Source organism: Zootoca vivipara, chromosome Z2, assembly GCF_965207765.1.
Source record: "Zootoca vivipara chromosome Z2, rZooViv2.hap1.1, whole genome shotgun sequence".
NCBI classification, from domain to species: Eukaryota; Metazoa; Chordata; class Lepidosauria; order Squamata; family Lacertidae; genus Zootoca; species Zootoca vivipara.
Window position 1 is genome coordinate 27,477,535 of NC_142585.1, and position 17,503 is coordinate 27,495,037.

At 44.0% G+C, this 17,503-nt stretch overlaps 1 protein-coding gene across 7 annotated transcripts in view; it reads left to right on the plus strand.

The window, feature by feature from the left end:
- The window catches only part of ARHGEF9 (Cdc42 guanine nucleotide exchange factor 9), a 338,518-nt gene that overhangs the window by 250,041 nt on the left and 70,974 nt on the right, over positions 1 to 17,503 (plus strand). For all 7 annotated transcript variants that reach the window (XM_088664656.1, XM_088664654.1, XM_088664655.1 and 4 more), the window contains one exon: positions 11,218 to 11,397. In XM_088664656.1, coding sequence (XP_088520782.1) covers positions 11,218 to 11,397 — 180 coding nt within the window. The remainder of the gene's footprint in view (positions 1 to 11,217; positions 11,398 to 17,503) is intronic.

Genomic DNA, 17,503 nt, shown 5'->3' on the forward strand with positions numbered 1-17,503 from the left:
TTCTTGAACTGGATTTTGTTCCTGCTTTAAGTAATGTTCTGAATTTTGTTCATATGTTTTAAGTCACGTTCTTTGTATATTTCTGTGGAAAACAACAACAATTAAAAGGGGAAAAAACAGGAGAGCATTGTTACAAACTATTTAAGAAGGCAGCGCTAATCTGCAATAATTTTAAATGGGGGTGAGGAAAGTTCACACCAGCCAAAAAAAAAAAGGAACTGATTCTGCACACATTCCCAGAATAGCATCCAGAGAAGCGGGATGAGGGAAAGGTATTTGGGAAATGTGTGGATTATGAAAATGGCAAATGCAACAAAATGAAGAATCAGGCAGTCACATGTGTGCTCCAGCTATCCGAAACTGCTCTATCTGTGCATCCGTTCTGTCTTCTAAATAAAGGAAGGGCCACTGCTCACTGGTAGAGCAGCTGCTTTGCATGCAGAAGGCCTCAGTTTCAATCTCCATTCAGAAGGATCATGCAGGTCTACTGGTCGTGGAGATCCACTGGAGACAGAGTAGGCCAGCACCCTCCAAGTGTTTTGGTCCCTAACAGGTGTAACAACTAGTTAGAGATTAATAGAATGGCAGCACCAGGTTGGGGAAAGCCGAAGCAGACAAAGTGAACAAATAGTCTAACTTGATGCAAGGTAGATTCCTGCATAAATGATGGGTGGGAGTGTATTGCAGCAGGAAAACTAACTTAGGTAAAGGGATGAAACAGCCTGTCCTGCCCCCAGACTACCAGAGTCGATGAGTCTTTAATTAATACATGCAAATAGCGGGTTGGGGAGGCCAAGCAATATTTATTTATTTATTTAATTCATTTCTTCCAAGGCCTTTTACAGTTTTAAAGGGCTGAAACTAATTATACATGTAAAGTTTAAAGTTGACTGGGGGCGAGCAGGGAAAGACAGTCCTTCCCTTGACCTTCTTCTTTCTCCCCAGCAGGCAAAGAAAATAAGGCTAAGAGCCTTCCTATTATGATTTATTCCTGTATTTTAAAACATTTATAAATGGCTCATTAAAAAATAATAATTAAGTGGTGCACAAAGTAAAACAATCAATGATATCATTAAAGGAAAAATCCAACATGAAGCCAATGAAACAATAACATAAAATCATATAATAACAGGAATTTGGGGAATTTTTTGAAAAAATAAAAGCAGGGTCTCATCTGATGGGTCAGAGGGAAGCTGGGGCAAAAAGATAGGTCTTTACACAGGAAATCTGAAGCAGGTAGTGGTTGTTGCTTCATGTACATGTAGAAAGAAGGGGATTCCATAATACAGGGGCAATAGTGGGAATTCCCTGCCCCATGATACTCTGTAGGGTTTGCCACAAGCAGAATTCCCCCAGATAATCTCAGTGATATTACAGGTCTATATAGGGGCAGGCAGTTCTTCAGATAAGCTGTAATTACCAATATTGGCCAGTGGAACAATAGGATTAGGCAGCAAATGAGAGGGACCAGCTTCTTCTGTGTTCTAGTGTGTTGGGAGATTTAAGTTAATTGTAATGAGTCCAGACACATGACCACACTTGAGTTTGACTTGAGCACAAATTGAAGGCACCTGGCTAAGCAATTCTTGATCTGCTCAGTGCCTGGATGGGAAGCACCAATTGGCTGCCTAGGGACTCCTAGGCCTTTGGCACCTTGAGCTGTGTCATAAGAAGGTTACATATTGATGTAATAGATGCTGTGTAGTTCTTGTTGCAATCTGATAAGTACCCCCTCCCAAAAAATGTAATAGACACTTGTGGAATTCCATTTGAGAGTCCTGTAATAGAACAAGGCAAAAAGAGCTTGTAAATAAGTAATAGAAACTTCAGTTTTGTTTTGTCTTTTGCGGCTGGAGACTTTCTACACAGTTCAAAAGCAGTAAGTACAAAGTAAGAAGAGAGGGAAAGAATTGTAGCAGAGAGATGGGCTTCAGCAAAGTGACTTGGAAGGAGACCAGAGACTTATTCAGAACAAAGATTTCTTCACAGCCAGCCACTTCCAGCAAAGGATTCAAATGAAAGGTCTTTATTACTGAGGGAATGATTACAAGTTACAAGGAGGGGCAGTTGTAACCATAGAGCTCAGCTGGCATGACATTCCCTTCCTAGTATGCATTGTAAAATAAGGATACATTGATTAGATTTCTATGTGCATAAAATTGTGTCTCATTTTTGTGGGCCCTTCCATCTCCAGTGAGCCAGCCTCGGTGAGACTTACGCTTGCCCAGTCTACTTCATATTTAGTCAGGGAGCGTTTAAACAGGGGTATGCAACCTAAGGCCCGTGGGCCGGAAGCGGCCCAATCGCCTTCCCAATCCAGCCCGCGGACGGTCCAGGAATCAGCGTGTTTTTACACGAGCAGAATGTCTCCTATTATTTAAAACCAACTGGCCCTGCCACGCGTTGCCATGGCTAATCCCTGTGACTGCCACCACCCTGTGTCAATTCATAACCAGGGCTGTCTTAGGCACCTTTGGCGCCCTGGTGCCAAAATTTGAATGCAATCAGTCAAGCGGTTTTGGTGAAACGTGGATACTAACAGACATGGCCAGTTTACATTTTTATATATATAGATGCATCTCTGGGTTATTTGTGGGGCCTGCCTGGTGTTTTTACATGAGCAGAATGTGTGCTTTTATTTAAAATGCATCTCTGGGTTATTTGTGGGGCATAGGAATTTGTTCATTATTTTTTTCAAAATATAGTCTGGCCCACCACATGGTCTGAGGGACGGTGGACTGACCCACGGCTGCAAAAGGTTGCTGACCCCTGGTCTAAACCCCTGAGCCTAGGGCTTGCCGATCAGAAGATTGGCGGTTCGAATCCCCGCAACGGGACGAGCTCCCATTGTTCGGTCCCAGCTCTTGCCAACCTAGCAGTTCGAAAGCACGTCAAAGTGCAAGTAGATAAATAGGTACTGCTCCGGCGGGAAGGTAAACCATGCGCTGCTCTGGTTCGCCAGAAGCAGCTTAGTCATGCTGGCCACATGACCTGGAAGCTGTCTGCGGACAAACACCGGCTCCCTCGGCCTATAGAGCGAGATGAGCACCACAACCCCAGAGTTGTCCGCGACTGGACCTAACAGAATCACTCAACAAGCAGATTGAACTTTTCCTGAAATCAGTGAATATGTCAGTAAGATTTTTATAGGAATATAATACCATGGTCTCGAGAATAACTGTTAGGGAGGAAATAGCACACCACCAGTGAAGACCTTCTTGAGCCAAGGGTCTTTCTCTTGCTCGACTCCCTCCCCCCCCCAAAAAAAACACCCCACAAATATTTGGGTGTTGACTGACTTGGTGGGGCAAGTTGGGAATTCTTCTCTGACTCAGATTGTAATGCCTCTTCATGGTGAGCAATACTGAGACCGCCAAAGCCCATTTCTAGGTTTCAGCCCAGTGAATTTTGCCAACATCTCTAGCCTTTAATCACCCTTCCAGTTCACATGACAGTGGAAGGAAGGTGTAGCTGAGGTTATTTAACTCATATCACTGCCTTGGAAAGGTGTGTGTGTGACCTTTTGTGCACTCTTTGCAGCATAAAAGATTTCTCCACAAGGCAGCAGCACCTTTTAGGTGACCTTCTCTGTGCAGTGCTTGCCTAAGGAAAGTTGGTGGAAATTACCTTGGGACAAGCTCCCCTCTTGCTTGTATGTCAGAACACCCCTATACTTTGGAAGTGCCAGTTTGATTGTTTGTGGGGAGCTGTTAATTCAGTCTCATGAAATCACAATATTTTGGGTTGCTTTTGATACTTCCAGTTCAGCTTACTGGTGTGTGGTGATCATGGTGCAGTGGCCTTATTAGAGACATTTGTATGAGCAGTCCCTAACCAGAGCTGAGTATTATACTGTGATTCTGCAGTAGTTCCAAAAAGTGTAGAACATTTAATGAGACCCAGAATTCAGCTTCCTGAGAATCTTAACTGTTTCTTTCTTAAAGACCCAGATTTCTAGTCTCCCAGGTTGAGTAGATAGCCTTAAAGGTTTGTGACCAATGGTGGCCAAAATATCAGGCAATGCGAGGTAGAATAAGATTTCCATGTGTGTTGGGGTCAGGGCCAGTACCTTTTCTCTCCTCATGAATAGCAAAATTAGGTTTACGTGAGGGGAACATGTGCCCCCAAAGTGGATACATTAGTGAAAATAATGTACAAACAGGTTTTATGTTTAGCAAAACTGTTTGCAAAAAAGGGTAGGCAAAATTGCTTACAACATGGGCATTTTAGAAGAAATGTGAGTGGGAAATGTGTGCAAATTTTCAAGTTCATTTTTAAAAAAATCTCAAACTGATGTGAAGATTGGATGAACTGAATGTGGGGAAAACTTGAAACTCAAGGAAACTGAAATGAATGCAACCCATCCTTCCCTAGTCACAGTCACACCACTGATCCATCTAGCCAAGAACTTGGCTACTCTTTGCTTGGCAACCATTCTCTCTGTTGTATGATATATTTTTAAATGGAGATTCTGGGCATAGAACTTGGGACCTTCTGAATGCAAATAGGTGCTTGACTGTTGTGCTTTGACCTCTCCCCAACACATATGCAACTGCCTACTACTGTATCAAAACATTGGCTCAGATTAGCCAAGGTGTGACTGCCAGTGACTCTCTAGGTTGTGATATCTTAGATCCCTTGAACCTTAGCTGCTGGGAGCTGAACCTGTGACCTTGTGCCTGAGGGCAGAGACTGTTTTATTACTGACATATGCAAGCCACCCTGGGAGTCTTTCTTTCTTTTACTGGATAGTAGGAAAAATGGCTTAAAAAAATAAACTCCCAAGGGATTGTGCCCTGTGTTAATTGTCTGAAGGTGGGGAGTGGGCCAGAGTTCTTTTTTTAGATTTTCCACTTCAGGCACCTGAAAGGCTTGCACTCAGATTCTTCAAGGTTATTAGAAACCCAGGCTCTTTTGAAGACAAATCTTTCCTTTCTGAAGTCAGGTATCTGATGAAGTGTGCATGCACACGAAAGCTCATACCAAAATAAAAACTTAGTTGGTCTTTAAGCTGCTACTGAAGGAATTTTTTCTTTCTTTCTGAAGTCTGCTGAGGATGGACCCACTGCCTAAGAAGGTCACAGGTTGAAGCCAGCCTTTTAACAGTTCTATCCTTCTCAGACCCAGGCTTCTAATGAGCCAAAATCACAATCCGTTAAAGAGGAACAGCCAAGCAGCTTATTCTACAGTCTGGAGAGATGGGATCAACTGATAAGGGGCAGAATCATTAGGACATCAGATTTCATTTTATTTTTTATCACAGACTCTGACTGTGTTTTTTCCAAATCAGAGGCAGCAGATTATAAAGATTCAGTTTTCTCAATCCACTAGATATCTTCCTTTTTTATGGCAAACCACCAATTGATTCTCACAGTTGCAACAAACAAAAGAGCAGGAATGGAAGCAAGGTGTTATAGTAATAGTCCACTGAAGATGTTCCGGTGAAATTCCAAATTGTAAAATTAACAAAGGGCACAGGGGAGCTATTTTGAGAATGAGATCCTTCCAGCAGCACCTTAGGGACCAACTAAGTTTGTCATAGGTATGAGCTTTCGTGTGCATGCACACTTCTTCAGATACACTGAAACAGAAGTCACCAGACCCTTATGTATAGTCAGAGGGTGGGGAGGGGGTATTACTCAGAAGGGTGGTGGGAATGGGTGATTGGCTGATAGGAGTGGTAAACCTGTTGATGACTGTTAACGACTGCAATTGGTCTTGCATGGAAAAGCAAGGGCTGAGGTGCTAAAGAAAGCTTTATCGTGTATAATGAGATAAGAATCCAGTGTCCTTATTCAGACCAGGTCTCTCCATGGTTTTAAGCTTGGTAATGAGTTGCAATTCAGCAACTTCTCTTTCCAGTTTGTTTCTGATTTTTTTCTGTAATAAAACAGCTACTTTGAGATCTTGTATAGAATGTCCTGGGAGATTGAAGTGTTCTCCTACTGGTTTTTCTGTCTTGTGATTCCTGATGCCAGATTTATGTCCATTTATCCTTTGGCGTAGGGTTTGGCCTATTTGTCCAATATAGAGAGCTGAAGGGCACCGTTGGCATTTGATGGCATACACAATGTTAGAAGATGGGCAATTAAATAGTCCTGAGATGGTATGTTTGATGTTGTTGGGGCCAGTGATGGTGTTGTCCGGGTGTATGTGGCAGCAAAGTTGGCATCTGGGTTTATTGCAGGCTCTGGTACCAGTGTCCATGTTAAATCTGGTGGTGGTATTGTTGTGGGCGAGGAGTTGTTTAAGATTGGGTGGCTGTCTGTAGGCAATGAAAGGTCTTCCTTCCAGAGCTTGAGAAAGAGAACTGTCATTGTCTAGGAGAGGTTGTAGATCTCTGATGATGCGCTGTACTGTTTTAGCTTGGGAGCTGTATGAGATGACTAGTGGTGTTCTGTTATTTTCTTTTTTGGGTCTGTCTTGCAGCAAGTTCTCTCTGGGTATCAGTCTGGCTCTGTTGATCTGTTGTTTAACTTCATCGGGTGGATATTTTAGTTCTAAAAAGATTTGCTGTAGATCTCTTAGGTGAGAGTCTCTCTGTAGAGTTGGAACAGATGCGGTTTTAACGTAGGGCCTGGCTGTATACGATGGATTGTTTGGTATGTTTGGGATGGTAGCTAGAAGCATGTAGATATGTTTGTCGGTCAGTTGGTTTTCGGTATAATCACATGATACACATGAAAGGAGTACATAAGGGGCATTGAAACTGCCCATCCATAGTTATCACTTGGGCAGCAGACAGACCAGGCAAACCAATTATCTGACTATGGTCCTTCCCACCATGATGAAATGTGTAATATAGTAAATTCCCCACTGTGCTGAGAAACAATATAGTAATTATTGTGGGAAATTTCAGTCAAACTTTACTATGCATTTAGTTAGTGGAAGGGGTTAAGACCAGGAAGCTCTGTTTCTAGACTTAGGTGGCCATGCTCCCTCAGTAAGGGAGGAATTGAAGCTGCTTCTCTTCCTTTCACTTTCTCCACATCATATAACTGACCAAGGAAGATGTGTCTGAGCAAACTGCCAAGCTTAGAGCACACATTTGAAACTATCTGTATTTTCTACCCAAGAAGTATTATGCCTGTGTTTTCCTTGCTGCTGCTTGGAGAAATGCATGAATATGACCTTTAGATCTTTTGCAAGTCAGTCATTTTAAACTTACTGAACAGTGTGTGGTCTGTTAATTGCAAGAGGGGTAGAAGATAGGGAGTTTAAACTCTGCTACTAGGGGCTCTCTCCTGCTGGAGAGGGAGTTTGTCCCATGTTTTGAATCCAGGTACCCAGCTGATTCTTTTGTTATTTACCCCACACATGTGGGTCAGAAGCGGTGCTTTAAAAAAATGTTTAGGGGTATGTGCACCTTTGCGTCCTCCCAGGAAAAAAAAAGCACTGGTCACAGGGATTCATATTTCCCTCCCACAGTTGCAAGAAAGCCTCTTATGTTCCACTCGCATGCAGACTGAATATGCGGAAGAAAAGAAGAAGGGGATTGAAAAGTAAACTTTTGCCAAACATATTAAGTTAGGTTCCTTCCTTTCCTCCTCAGCTCTTGCTTGCTTCTGATTGAGGTCATGATTCAGTCTTCTTCATTGCTGGCATAGCTTGAAAAGCAGATCCAATTTCTGGATGTTGCCCTTAAGCCTTTTAAAGTGTAACAGAAGATGATAGTTATTCTGGAAACCTTTTAAGGCATTCTGCGGCATTTAACAGGGTCAGAATGTTGCAGTCAGGAATGACAGCTGTGGTACAGGATGGAAAACTTCTAGAGCTGAACTGAGTTTTCTGTGATAGATTTTCCCTGAAAATGTCATATGCCAAGTTTGAAGATGAATATTCTCTAAATATGTGATTGCAGAATGTGTTTTTGACACACTGTGTTATTTGCCATTGTGTCCTAGATGTTATTTATTTAGCTGTGTTTTATGAAGTCTACAATTGTTGTGCCAGAATATCTAACAAACTTGATAATTGAGGCACAGCAGCATCTAGTGTTTGAGAGCACAAAATTTTTGCAGTGTATCCTTACCCTCTGCAGAGTGGGATGGGGGAATGAACTTGTTTAGAGTGCCAGCCAGCTAGCAATGCCATCCTCCAGGATACCCTATTCCATCCACCACTCTATGGACACTTAGCCCTCATTGGACTGTTTGGGCTTAATTTGCTTACATTAATGTTCTTTCTTCCATTGCAGAGTCCAAGGCAGGGTACATGTGGTATTCAGGCAGTCTCCCATATAAATGCTGACCAGAGCAAGTTCTGCTTGAACTCAGCAATGTGGTGGTCTCGTGCATCTTCAGACCATACCCTGGGAGTGGGAGGGGCCAGCAGAGCAGCACAGGTGGGGCTGCATTGCTCTCCCAGCTTCCCAACACCACATGGTGGTTCTACTTCCCAGGAGGGGTGGGGGAGGGGGAAGGTAGGCACCCCACACATCTCACTAGCCACTACTGCCTGGGACCCCTTTTTGTCTCATTAGATATTTTTTTAAAGGAATTATACTTCTGATATTTTGGGGGTTCCTTCAAGCATACTGTGATACCCCCTTCTTGTTTCCATGTTGCCCTATTTTGGGTACATAGGCATTGTCACTCAATACATGAGTTTGCTATTAGAGGTAGTGATTTGACCCAACATGGGTTTCTTGAAAGCAAGTCATACCAGGTGAATCTCATTTATTTTCTTTGTTTTTCTTTTTCTTTTTTGGTTACAAGTTTCAAATTTTGGGAGGGAAATGCATTTTTAATGGAGTTACAAGTTTAGAATTTTGCATTTAAACTGCGAACTAGTAAAAACTAGAAAATGTCAAATGTTGAATATTTGCAAACATTTCCCTCCCAGCTTCAGTTGACATTTAGTGTGTGTTGGTATTTAGTGTGGTAGATGACATGCAGTGATAACATTTAGTAGATGACCTGCAAGAGTATTAGAATCTTGACAGTGTTTGATAGCCCCAAAAGCAGCATTGCCAAGACTTGGATTCAAACATTGATGCCTATCAATTGCTACCAAGGATAAGGCTTTGTGTTTTGAGCAGCTGTATGTCACTGACATGTTTTGCAAATAGGGGCTCTGAACAGAGCTGTTGTGTCTGACCTTCCTCTCTTCCTGTTATGGTGCATGGCCAGAGAATTATCACATAACTGTGAATGGACACTTTCTTCTCTTGTAATTAGAGCATTATTTTGTGGGCTCTCTGATTCAGATATGCTGTGTGTGCATGTGTGTACTGCTTTTGAATGCATGCTACCCCATGCTTAAGTCATGTGCCTTGTGAAAGACTTATATTCTGTTCACATAGAGTTCGGCGTGCCTCAAACAAGCACCACCACACCTCAGATTCTGAGACAGTATGAGACTGGGCCATATTGGCAGCTGCATATTTGAAGGGATTCTCATTAATAGCTTCTTCAGAGTTTAGGGACTATGCCAATCCAGGCTTTGAATCAGTGGTATACCTAGAGTTGGACAGCTGGAGCTGGAGCTTAGACCAAAATCTGGAATGTGGCCTTCTTTGGAGAACCCTTGGATGTTATTACTCTGTTCTGCTGGGCTTTGGGGTCTGCAGGGCAAATTGTAGTGATTACTGGAGTCTTTTCCAGTCCTAAGCCCTCAGCAGCACCCAGTGGACTCTAGCAGCTAAATTATGAAAAACATTCTCTCAACCAGAGACCAGAGCTCTCCGAAAACCTGAGAAGGTTGGCAGGGCTTTCCCTCTCCAGTAGCTTCACCCTCCCCTCCCAAGACAGGTTTTATGGGAAATAAGGCTATCAAAGTGTACTTGCCATGGTGGTCATGTCTTATGTCTAGGGCCAGACGCTGTTGCTGAAGGCTAGTTGCAGGAAACCCTAAGCAAGAAGAGTTCTGCTTTTGTGCTCAGGTCCTGTTTGTAGGCTTCCCAAAGGCATCTAGTTGGTCGCTGTGAGAAGATAGGGCTGGACTAGATAGGCCTTTGCCTGATCCAACTACAGGGCTTTTCTTGTGTTCCAAAATGGCCCATAGGAATTCTGCAGCTACATGGGTTTGGGGCAGATGAAGCTGAGGTTCCGAGGATGATAGGAGAGGCGCATACTTAGGCTAGGATGGTGTAGAAGGGAGTGTTGAGGGTTCCCTCCTGGGTGGGGCAACTTCTGAGTCATCTGAATCTGTGTTCTCCTCAGGTCAACCCTGGGACTCTGAGGCAGGGGATATGATACTTATCAAGGTTGTCTCAATGAGAAGATGAGTAATGCTGGACAAACTTTCCTAACCCACCATTGCCCATCTCTTCCTGCATGTCTGGGAGGACTGTTTTCTGGAGTGCACACTAAAATCTAGTTCTTTCTCACTGAGACAGAAAACCTGCATCTCAGTTATATTGCCTCAGGTGGAAAATGCTTACTGTAGCAAAGTGTTTTCTCCTGAAACAACTCCAACAGACAATTTGCATAGGAAATCTGCGCAGGCAATACAAAGCTTGGTTATAACCTTGATTCTTCATTTATTTTTTGCATTTATACTCCACCTTTTTCTCCAAGGAGCTCAAGGTGGTGTACATAGTTCTGTTCTTCCTCATATAAACCCCACAACAACCTTGTGAGGTAGGTTAGACTGAGAAGCAGTGACTGGCTCAAGATCACCCAGTGAAATTCATGGCCAAGTGGGAATTTGAATCCTAGTCTCCCAGATCTTGGTCCGACACTATAACCACTACACCACACTGACTACTTCTGAAGAGATTTTATTTGTGCATGGAGCTGTGTGTGTCCTCATCTGCAGCCTCTGGAGTGCTGCAGCTCAGACACAGAGTGATCTTGGTGAGATTTAGTCCCCCAAGGTGCCAGGAAGGGCCAACAAACTGGCATGGTGTGTTGTGTCAACTGGATGTGTGCCCTAATACATGATGTGCAGGGGTTTTTGTAGTGTGTGAGTCATATGTGAAAGAGTTCCATAAAAATATAAAGTTCTTAAATATAAATTGTGTGTTTCAAATGTTATACTGTTTACTGTTTGTTCTCTCTCTCTCTCTCTCTCTCTCTCTCTCTCTCTGTGTGTGTGTGTGTGTGTGTGGTTGTTTTTTTAAAAGGAAGATGTATTGGACAAACCAACCTGCTGTTATGATATGGTTAGGAAATGCCTGCTGATGTTTCGTGTGTTAAGGGGGTGGAGGAAAGGGTACAAGTCTTTTCCCAGGGAAGACGTATTTGCTGATTGTCTCTTATCTTGTTTTTCAAGCTGATCAGTGGCGGTTCTATTGTAAGCGCTGAGGCAGTATGGGATCACGTCACCATGGCCAACCGGGAGTTGGCGTTTAAAGCAGGAGACGTTATCAAGGTCCTGGATGCCTCCAACAAGGACTGGTGGTGGGGACAGATCGATGATGAAGAAGGATGGTTTCCTGCCAGCTTTGTAAGGGTGAGTCAGACCCTCTTTTTTTCCTCCCTCTCTCTTTCTCTCCCTTCTTCCTATATTCCTGAACATTTGTATCTTGCTCATGGATATTGTGATGACCATTGCTTTAGGAAATCACACAGCAGGGGAAGACTTTTGCCACCATTGCCTTTCCTGCAGACTTTCAAGAAGCATCCGGTTGGCTACTCAGGGGGTGGGTGGCAAGGAGGTCTTCACTTTGCACCAAAATGAGTACCCCATGGGCACCAGGCAGGCATTTCTGGGGAGGGCAAGCCACAATCAGGGTGCCACCACTGAAAAGATCCACTCTCTGATAGCTACTCTTGCACCTGATTTGGCATGGGCACTACAGAGAAGGGCCTTGGTAGATGGCATTAGGGTCAGTTTATATGGGAGCAAGTTTATATGGCTTCAAGTTACAAGCGAGGAAATTCTGACTAAATGTCAGTAAGAGCTGTTTGACAGTGGAACATTCTTTCTCAGGAGGTAGTGGATTCTTCTTCGCTGAGTTTCCTGCAGTGGGTTGGACTAGATTACCCTTGGGATTCCTTCAAACTCCGTTCTATGGTCCCCCTCACAGAGCTACAATTCCCAGAGTTCCCTGTGAAGAGGGATTGATTGTTAAATCACTCTGACAATTGCATTCTCTTGGCAACTGGATGCTGTTTCAAATGGATGGTGTTAATGTGGGAACCAGACTCAAAACAAAACCTAAGGCTAAATGTGAAGACTAAGCATCCTCTTTACAGCAGAACAGTTTGTCCTGGACAAATGTCCTTCAAAGTACAACAGCAAGGAGAGTAAATCAAGCATCTCACCTTGTTTCAGAAATATTTCTCCCCCACCCTGCAGAGACTGTTGTTCAGTTGCTTTAGGCCTGCATCTAAAAAACCTAGCAGTTTCTTCCCAGATTTGTCATGGTGAAGACTTTCCAAGAACTACCGTAGCAATCTATCAACAGCATGGGACCTCAGTGGGGAAGTGCCTGCTTATTTATCAGCATCCAAATAGGCATTTCCACTAGTGCAAGGACTTTTAAAATAATTTTATTATTGAATTAAATCAAATCAAATTTCTTATCCACCCTTCACCAGCAGGTCCCAGGGCAGGTAGCAACAATTTAATATTCAGAATTTTAAAAAGGTAAAACAGATTGTGCATAATATCAGTTCCTCTTGTCTAAATGGAAAGACAGTGGGCATTTCAAAATAGCAACTTTTTATTTATTCTAGCTTATTTTATAGCTAGAATAGGGACGCAGGTGGCACTGTGGGTTAAACCACAGAGCCTAGGGCTTGCTGATCAGAAGGTCAGCGGTTCGAATCCCTGCGATGGGATGAGCTCCCGTTGTTTGGTCCCAGCTCCGGCCAACCTAGCAGTTCAAAAGCACATCAAAGTGCAAGTAGATAAATAGGGACCGTTACAGCGGGAAGTTAAACGGCATTTCCGTGTGCTGCTCTGGTTCGCCGGAAGCGGCTTTGTCATGCTGGCCACATGACCTGGAAGCTGTACGCCGGCTCCCTCGGCCAATAATGCGAGATAAGCGCGCAACCCCAGAGTCGGTCACGACTGGACCTAATGGTCAGGGGTCCCTTTACCTTTTATTTTAAAGCATCCCATATATGTTTATACATACTTACCAAAAAGCTCAAGTCAGCTGGAACTCTGTACATGTCCTGTAAATGATGTGTCTGTTTTGTGTTTGCTCTAAGCCAAATCCTCTCTCACAGCTGCTGCAGCCTGATTAGTCCTTGGAAGCTTTGCCATTTTGAAAGCAACCATGTACTCTTTTGGCCCTAAAGCACTTTCCACTTGTAATTGGATTAAGTCTAAATATGCATTTCCTGGAAGATACCACCCAGCGCTGTCTTAAGCGGGTCGGGCGCCCGGGCGCCGTGGTGTGCGGATCGCTCCGGCGCCCCCGCCCTGCCCCGTTTCTTCCTGCGGCTGGTGGGCGGGCGCAGCGCGGTTTCCGCGTGGCTTTGCCGTGCAGCGCCCCCCTGCCGACCCGGCGCCCTGCGCCACCCAGCCTACCCCTAGAGCCAGCCCTGATACCACCACCTTTCCTCATGAGAGACACCTCAGTAACCTGGCTGTGAGTTCTGGTTGGCTAGAAGCCCCTTGTGACCTCCTGGCCATTCTGAGTTTAGAGTATTTATATGTCTGGTCAGCTAATTGGCTTCTAATCCTCCTTTGCATCAAGAGCTGTCATTAAAGTAGTCATCTCAATCTGCTAGCACCCATCAGGAAACAACTGGGCACCAAGCACTTCCCCAAACTTGCCTGAGATCAAGTGTCGCCTTCAATGCCAGATGGAAACTTGGCCCATCTGGAGAAGTGCCTGACTACAGGCAAGGACTACAGGCAAGAGCAAACTTTTCAGGAATAAGGCCCTCCTCTTAAGGAGACCTCTGGGAATGAGGAAGTTAACAAGAGTCAGCTGATGTAAGCATGTGGTTCAGCTCCCACTGAAAACCCCCAGTGTTGGGTTGGAAGAGCTGCCTGGACAACATCAATATACCAACCTATGACAAACCTGGCCATTGGCTCCTCTCACTTTTGCCTCTTGCCTGACTCTTTGTTGTGGACTCTGCTTGCTTGGACTCTGATCTTGGAGTAGCCCTGAATATTGCTTTGGTTGCTGCCCCGTTGTTGCTGCTGCTGGCAGGCCCCCTGCTTACTCAGGATCCCATTGAGAACAGGTTGGGATGTGAGTCCTGGAAGACTTGCTCCCTGCCTTGCTGGCCTTTTCCTACCTGGCCTAGAAAAGTGGGATATGGACAGACCCCAGCTACAAAAATTGCTGAACACATTCTTGGGTTGTGGTATTGTTTAGGGTTTTTTGTTTGGTTTTGTTGTTGTTAATGATATTAATTTGGGTATGTTTAGCCTGGATAAGAGGAGACTGAGAGGGGATATGATAGCCACCTTCAAATATCTAATAAACTGTCCCATGTAAGATGGAGCAAGTTTGTGTTCTCCTGCTCCAGAAGGTAGAATCCAAATAAATGGCTTCAAGTTACAAGAAAGGAGTTTCTGACTAAACATCAGCAATAACTTTCTGATGGTAAGACCTGTTGATAATGGAATGGACTCCCTTGGAAGTTGGTGGACTCTTCTTCACTGGATATTTTTAAGCAGAGGTTGAGTTAAGTTTGCACATTTTGCAGTCTCACATAAAGCCTGTTTCAGTAATCTAGCCTGGAGACTAGCTGTGCATGGACGCAGTGCTCAGGCTATTGTGGTCCAGAAATGAATGTAAATTATGTACCAGCCAAAGCTGGTGGAAGTCACTCTTAGCTACTAATGTCCTATGAGCCTCTAACAACAGATGGATCCAGGAGCACCCCCAGATTGCAAGTTTCCTCTTTCAGACCAATTATCCAGACTTGGGGAACACCCACCAACAGTGTCGCTGTCTTGCCAAAATACAGAGTCAGTTTCTTGGCACTCATTCAGCCCACCACCGAGTCCAGGCACCAGTCCAAGGCTCCATAACCTCTCCTGATTCAGATGTTACAGTGAAGGAGAGCTAGGTATTATCAGCATACTGATGCACCACATTCCAAATCTTGCAATGGTGACTTCAACAGCTTCACATATGTTAATCAATATTAAAGAACAATATTAAAGAACCCTGTGGTGCCCAAAGCACAATTGCCAGGGAGCTGCTGACAGATAAAGTAAGAATAATAGAGTTGCACTCACCATGTCCTTCTCCATCCATCAGGGTGGCCAAGATGAATGCAGTCCCATAACCAGGCCTGAACGTAGATTGAAATTGGTCCGTTGGATGAAATTGGTTTCATCCAAGAGACCATGCAATTGTTGCACTACAACCCTCTCAATCACCTTCCCGAAAAAGAGAGTATTTGGAACTGGGCAGTAGTTCTCACATTGTGTCACAAGCCAGTGGGTCCGCGGTGGGCTTTTTCAGGAGTGGTTTGATAACTGCAACTTTCAGGACAGCCAGGACCACTCCCTTCCACATGGATGTTTTGCCCACATCTTGTATCCAAGCATTCATAATCCCATGGCAAGCTTTAAGAAGCCAAGAGGGGCAAGGGTTGAAGAGAGATGTTGCTGGCCACTGGCTGCATTGTCCCAAGAACCTTGTCCACATTGTCAGGCTACATCAACTAAATAAGTTGAAGCAGATGTTGCACTGGATGCCTCACTGGGGATTGTAATCAGTGGCAGAGGAAGGGGGGTGCGGTCTGCCCCAGGTGTCATCACTGAGGGGATGTGTGACAAAGTGACTTTTTTTATATTAAAAAAATTGGGTTCATGGAACTTTTTAGGAGTGACATGGTGGCTTAGGTGCCTGCAAGTTCTGCGCTGCCTAAAACGGCATGGGACTTGCATCTGGCTACTGTCTCTCCCTCAGCCTCCCTACAGCTGAGGGGGAGGCAGCAGAGAGGCTCCGGGCATTGGAGAGGCTCGCCTCGCCCCCACAGGTTGATTGCCCCACCCCTATGGGTGCAGATCGCCCTTCCCCAGGCTGCAGGACACGCCTCCGCATCAGGCATCCGAGTGGTTAGCTACGCCGCTGAATGTAGTGAGTGTGGATGTGGCATTGATTTTTCTACAAAAGCGAGTGACTTTACCCTCAAAGTGCCTTGCATACAATTTACACTGGGCCTAAAACTCACTTCCTTGAAGTAAATGTTAACAGACCCTGGGCAATATGAAAAAGTTCCACAGGGTGGCTACTTTAAGATTGAATGAAGTGAGCCCTCTTCCCTGCTCTGACTGCTGCACAGTTATGTTTCGTTCATACTCTGTCAGCTTCTTTCATCATTTGCACTCTAGCCATTGTCTGGCCTGTTTTATCGCCCCTAGTTCACTGGTGAGCCAAAGTACACAACAGGCCCCACAATGCAAGAGAGGGCGCTCGGGGCAGTCATGTCAATAGCCCAACACATCTAACTGTTCCACAGCATGACAAGGGCTTCAAGAGGGTCATATCCTCTGTCTAATCTACTAGAAACTCCCCCAGTGCATTCAGGAATCCAATGAATTCTGTGAGTCTTCGGGAATGAACCATCATAATCCACCATTCTTGCTTCTTTTGTATGTTATTTTCAATGATATATATGTTTCCAGGTAAACATCCTGTTAATATGCACGTGGCTTTTTGGTTGGACAACTGAGGCAGTATTGTTTTTGTTTGTTATTCTCTAATTTATTTATTTGTTTTTATATTGTAAACCATTCTGCGATCATTGGACAAAAGGCAGTATATAAATCTAATAAATAATAATAAGAATAATAAGATTAATTAATAAGTAAAAACCATATTACAAAATTCAGAGAATTGTTAATTTTGAAGGATATCTGTGTTTAGAAAGTGCTAGTTAGAGAGTATTCACATTAAAATTAAAGCTGGACCTAATTACCCCCTGTCCCTATCACAAAGGTTATTATTATTTTTATTACATTTCTATCCCACCTTTTCTCCAAGGAGCTGAAGGTGGCATATATGGTTCTTCCTCATCTACATTTTATCCCCACAACAACCCTTTGAGGTGGGTTAGGCAGAGAGATAGTGACTGACCCCCATGGTTATGTAAGGATTTGAACCCTGCTCTTCAAGGTTCTACCCCAGCACTCTAACCACTCTACCACTTCTCAATGTAAATCAATTTATGTAAACCATTAAAGGTTTTTATGAATAAGCTATATATAAATCCTGCTAAATATTTTATTTTTTAAAAAAATCATTGCAAATCTCTTAAATGTAATTCTCCTTTTCATCAAGATGGCCTTCCTGTTATGCATGACTATTGCTTGGTAGGAGGAATCTTAAGACCAGAGTGTTGGGCTCTGCAGTCTTGTCATTGTTCTTTGAAGGGACTCCTGTGGTTTTTACAGTCTCAGTTCTCCCACCCACAACAATATGAAAAGCACGATTGTCAAAAATGTTTCTCACTCCTACTCTGCTCACACAAAAACACAGAGCAGCTCAGTGAGAGGCAACACGAGTGAGGTTAGCTGCAGAAAATGTTCTGTCTAACCAGCTAAATGGAGAGTTGTGTCAAATGCTCAAAGGAGACTTGTAGGTGGGAATCTTCCTGCTCCACTGTCTTTGCCTCCAAGTAAATGCAGG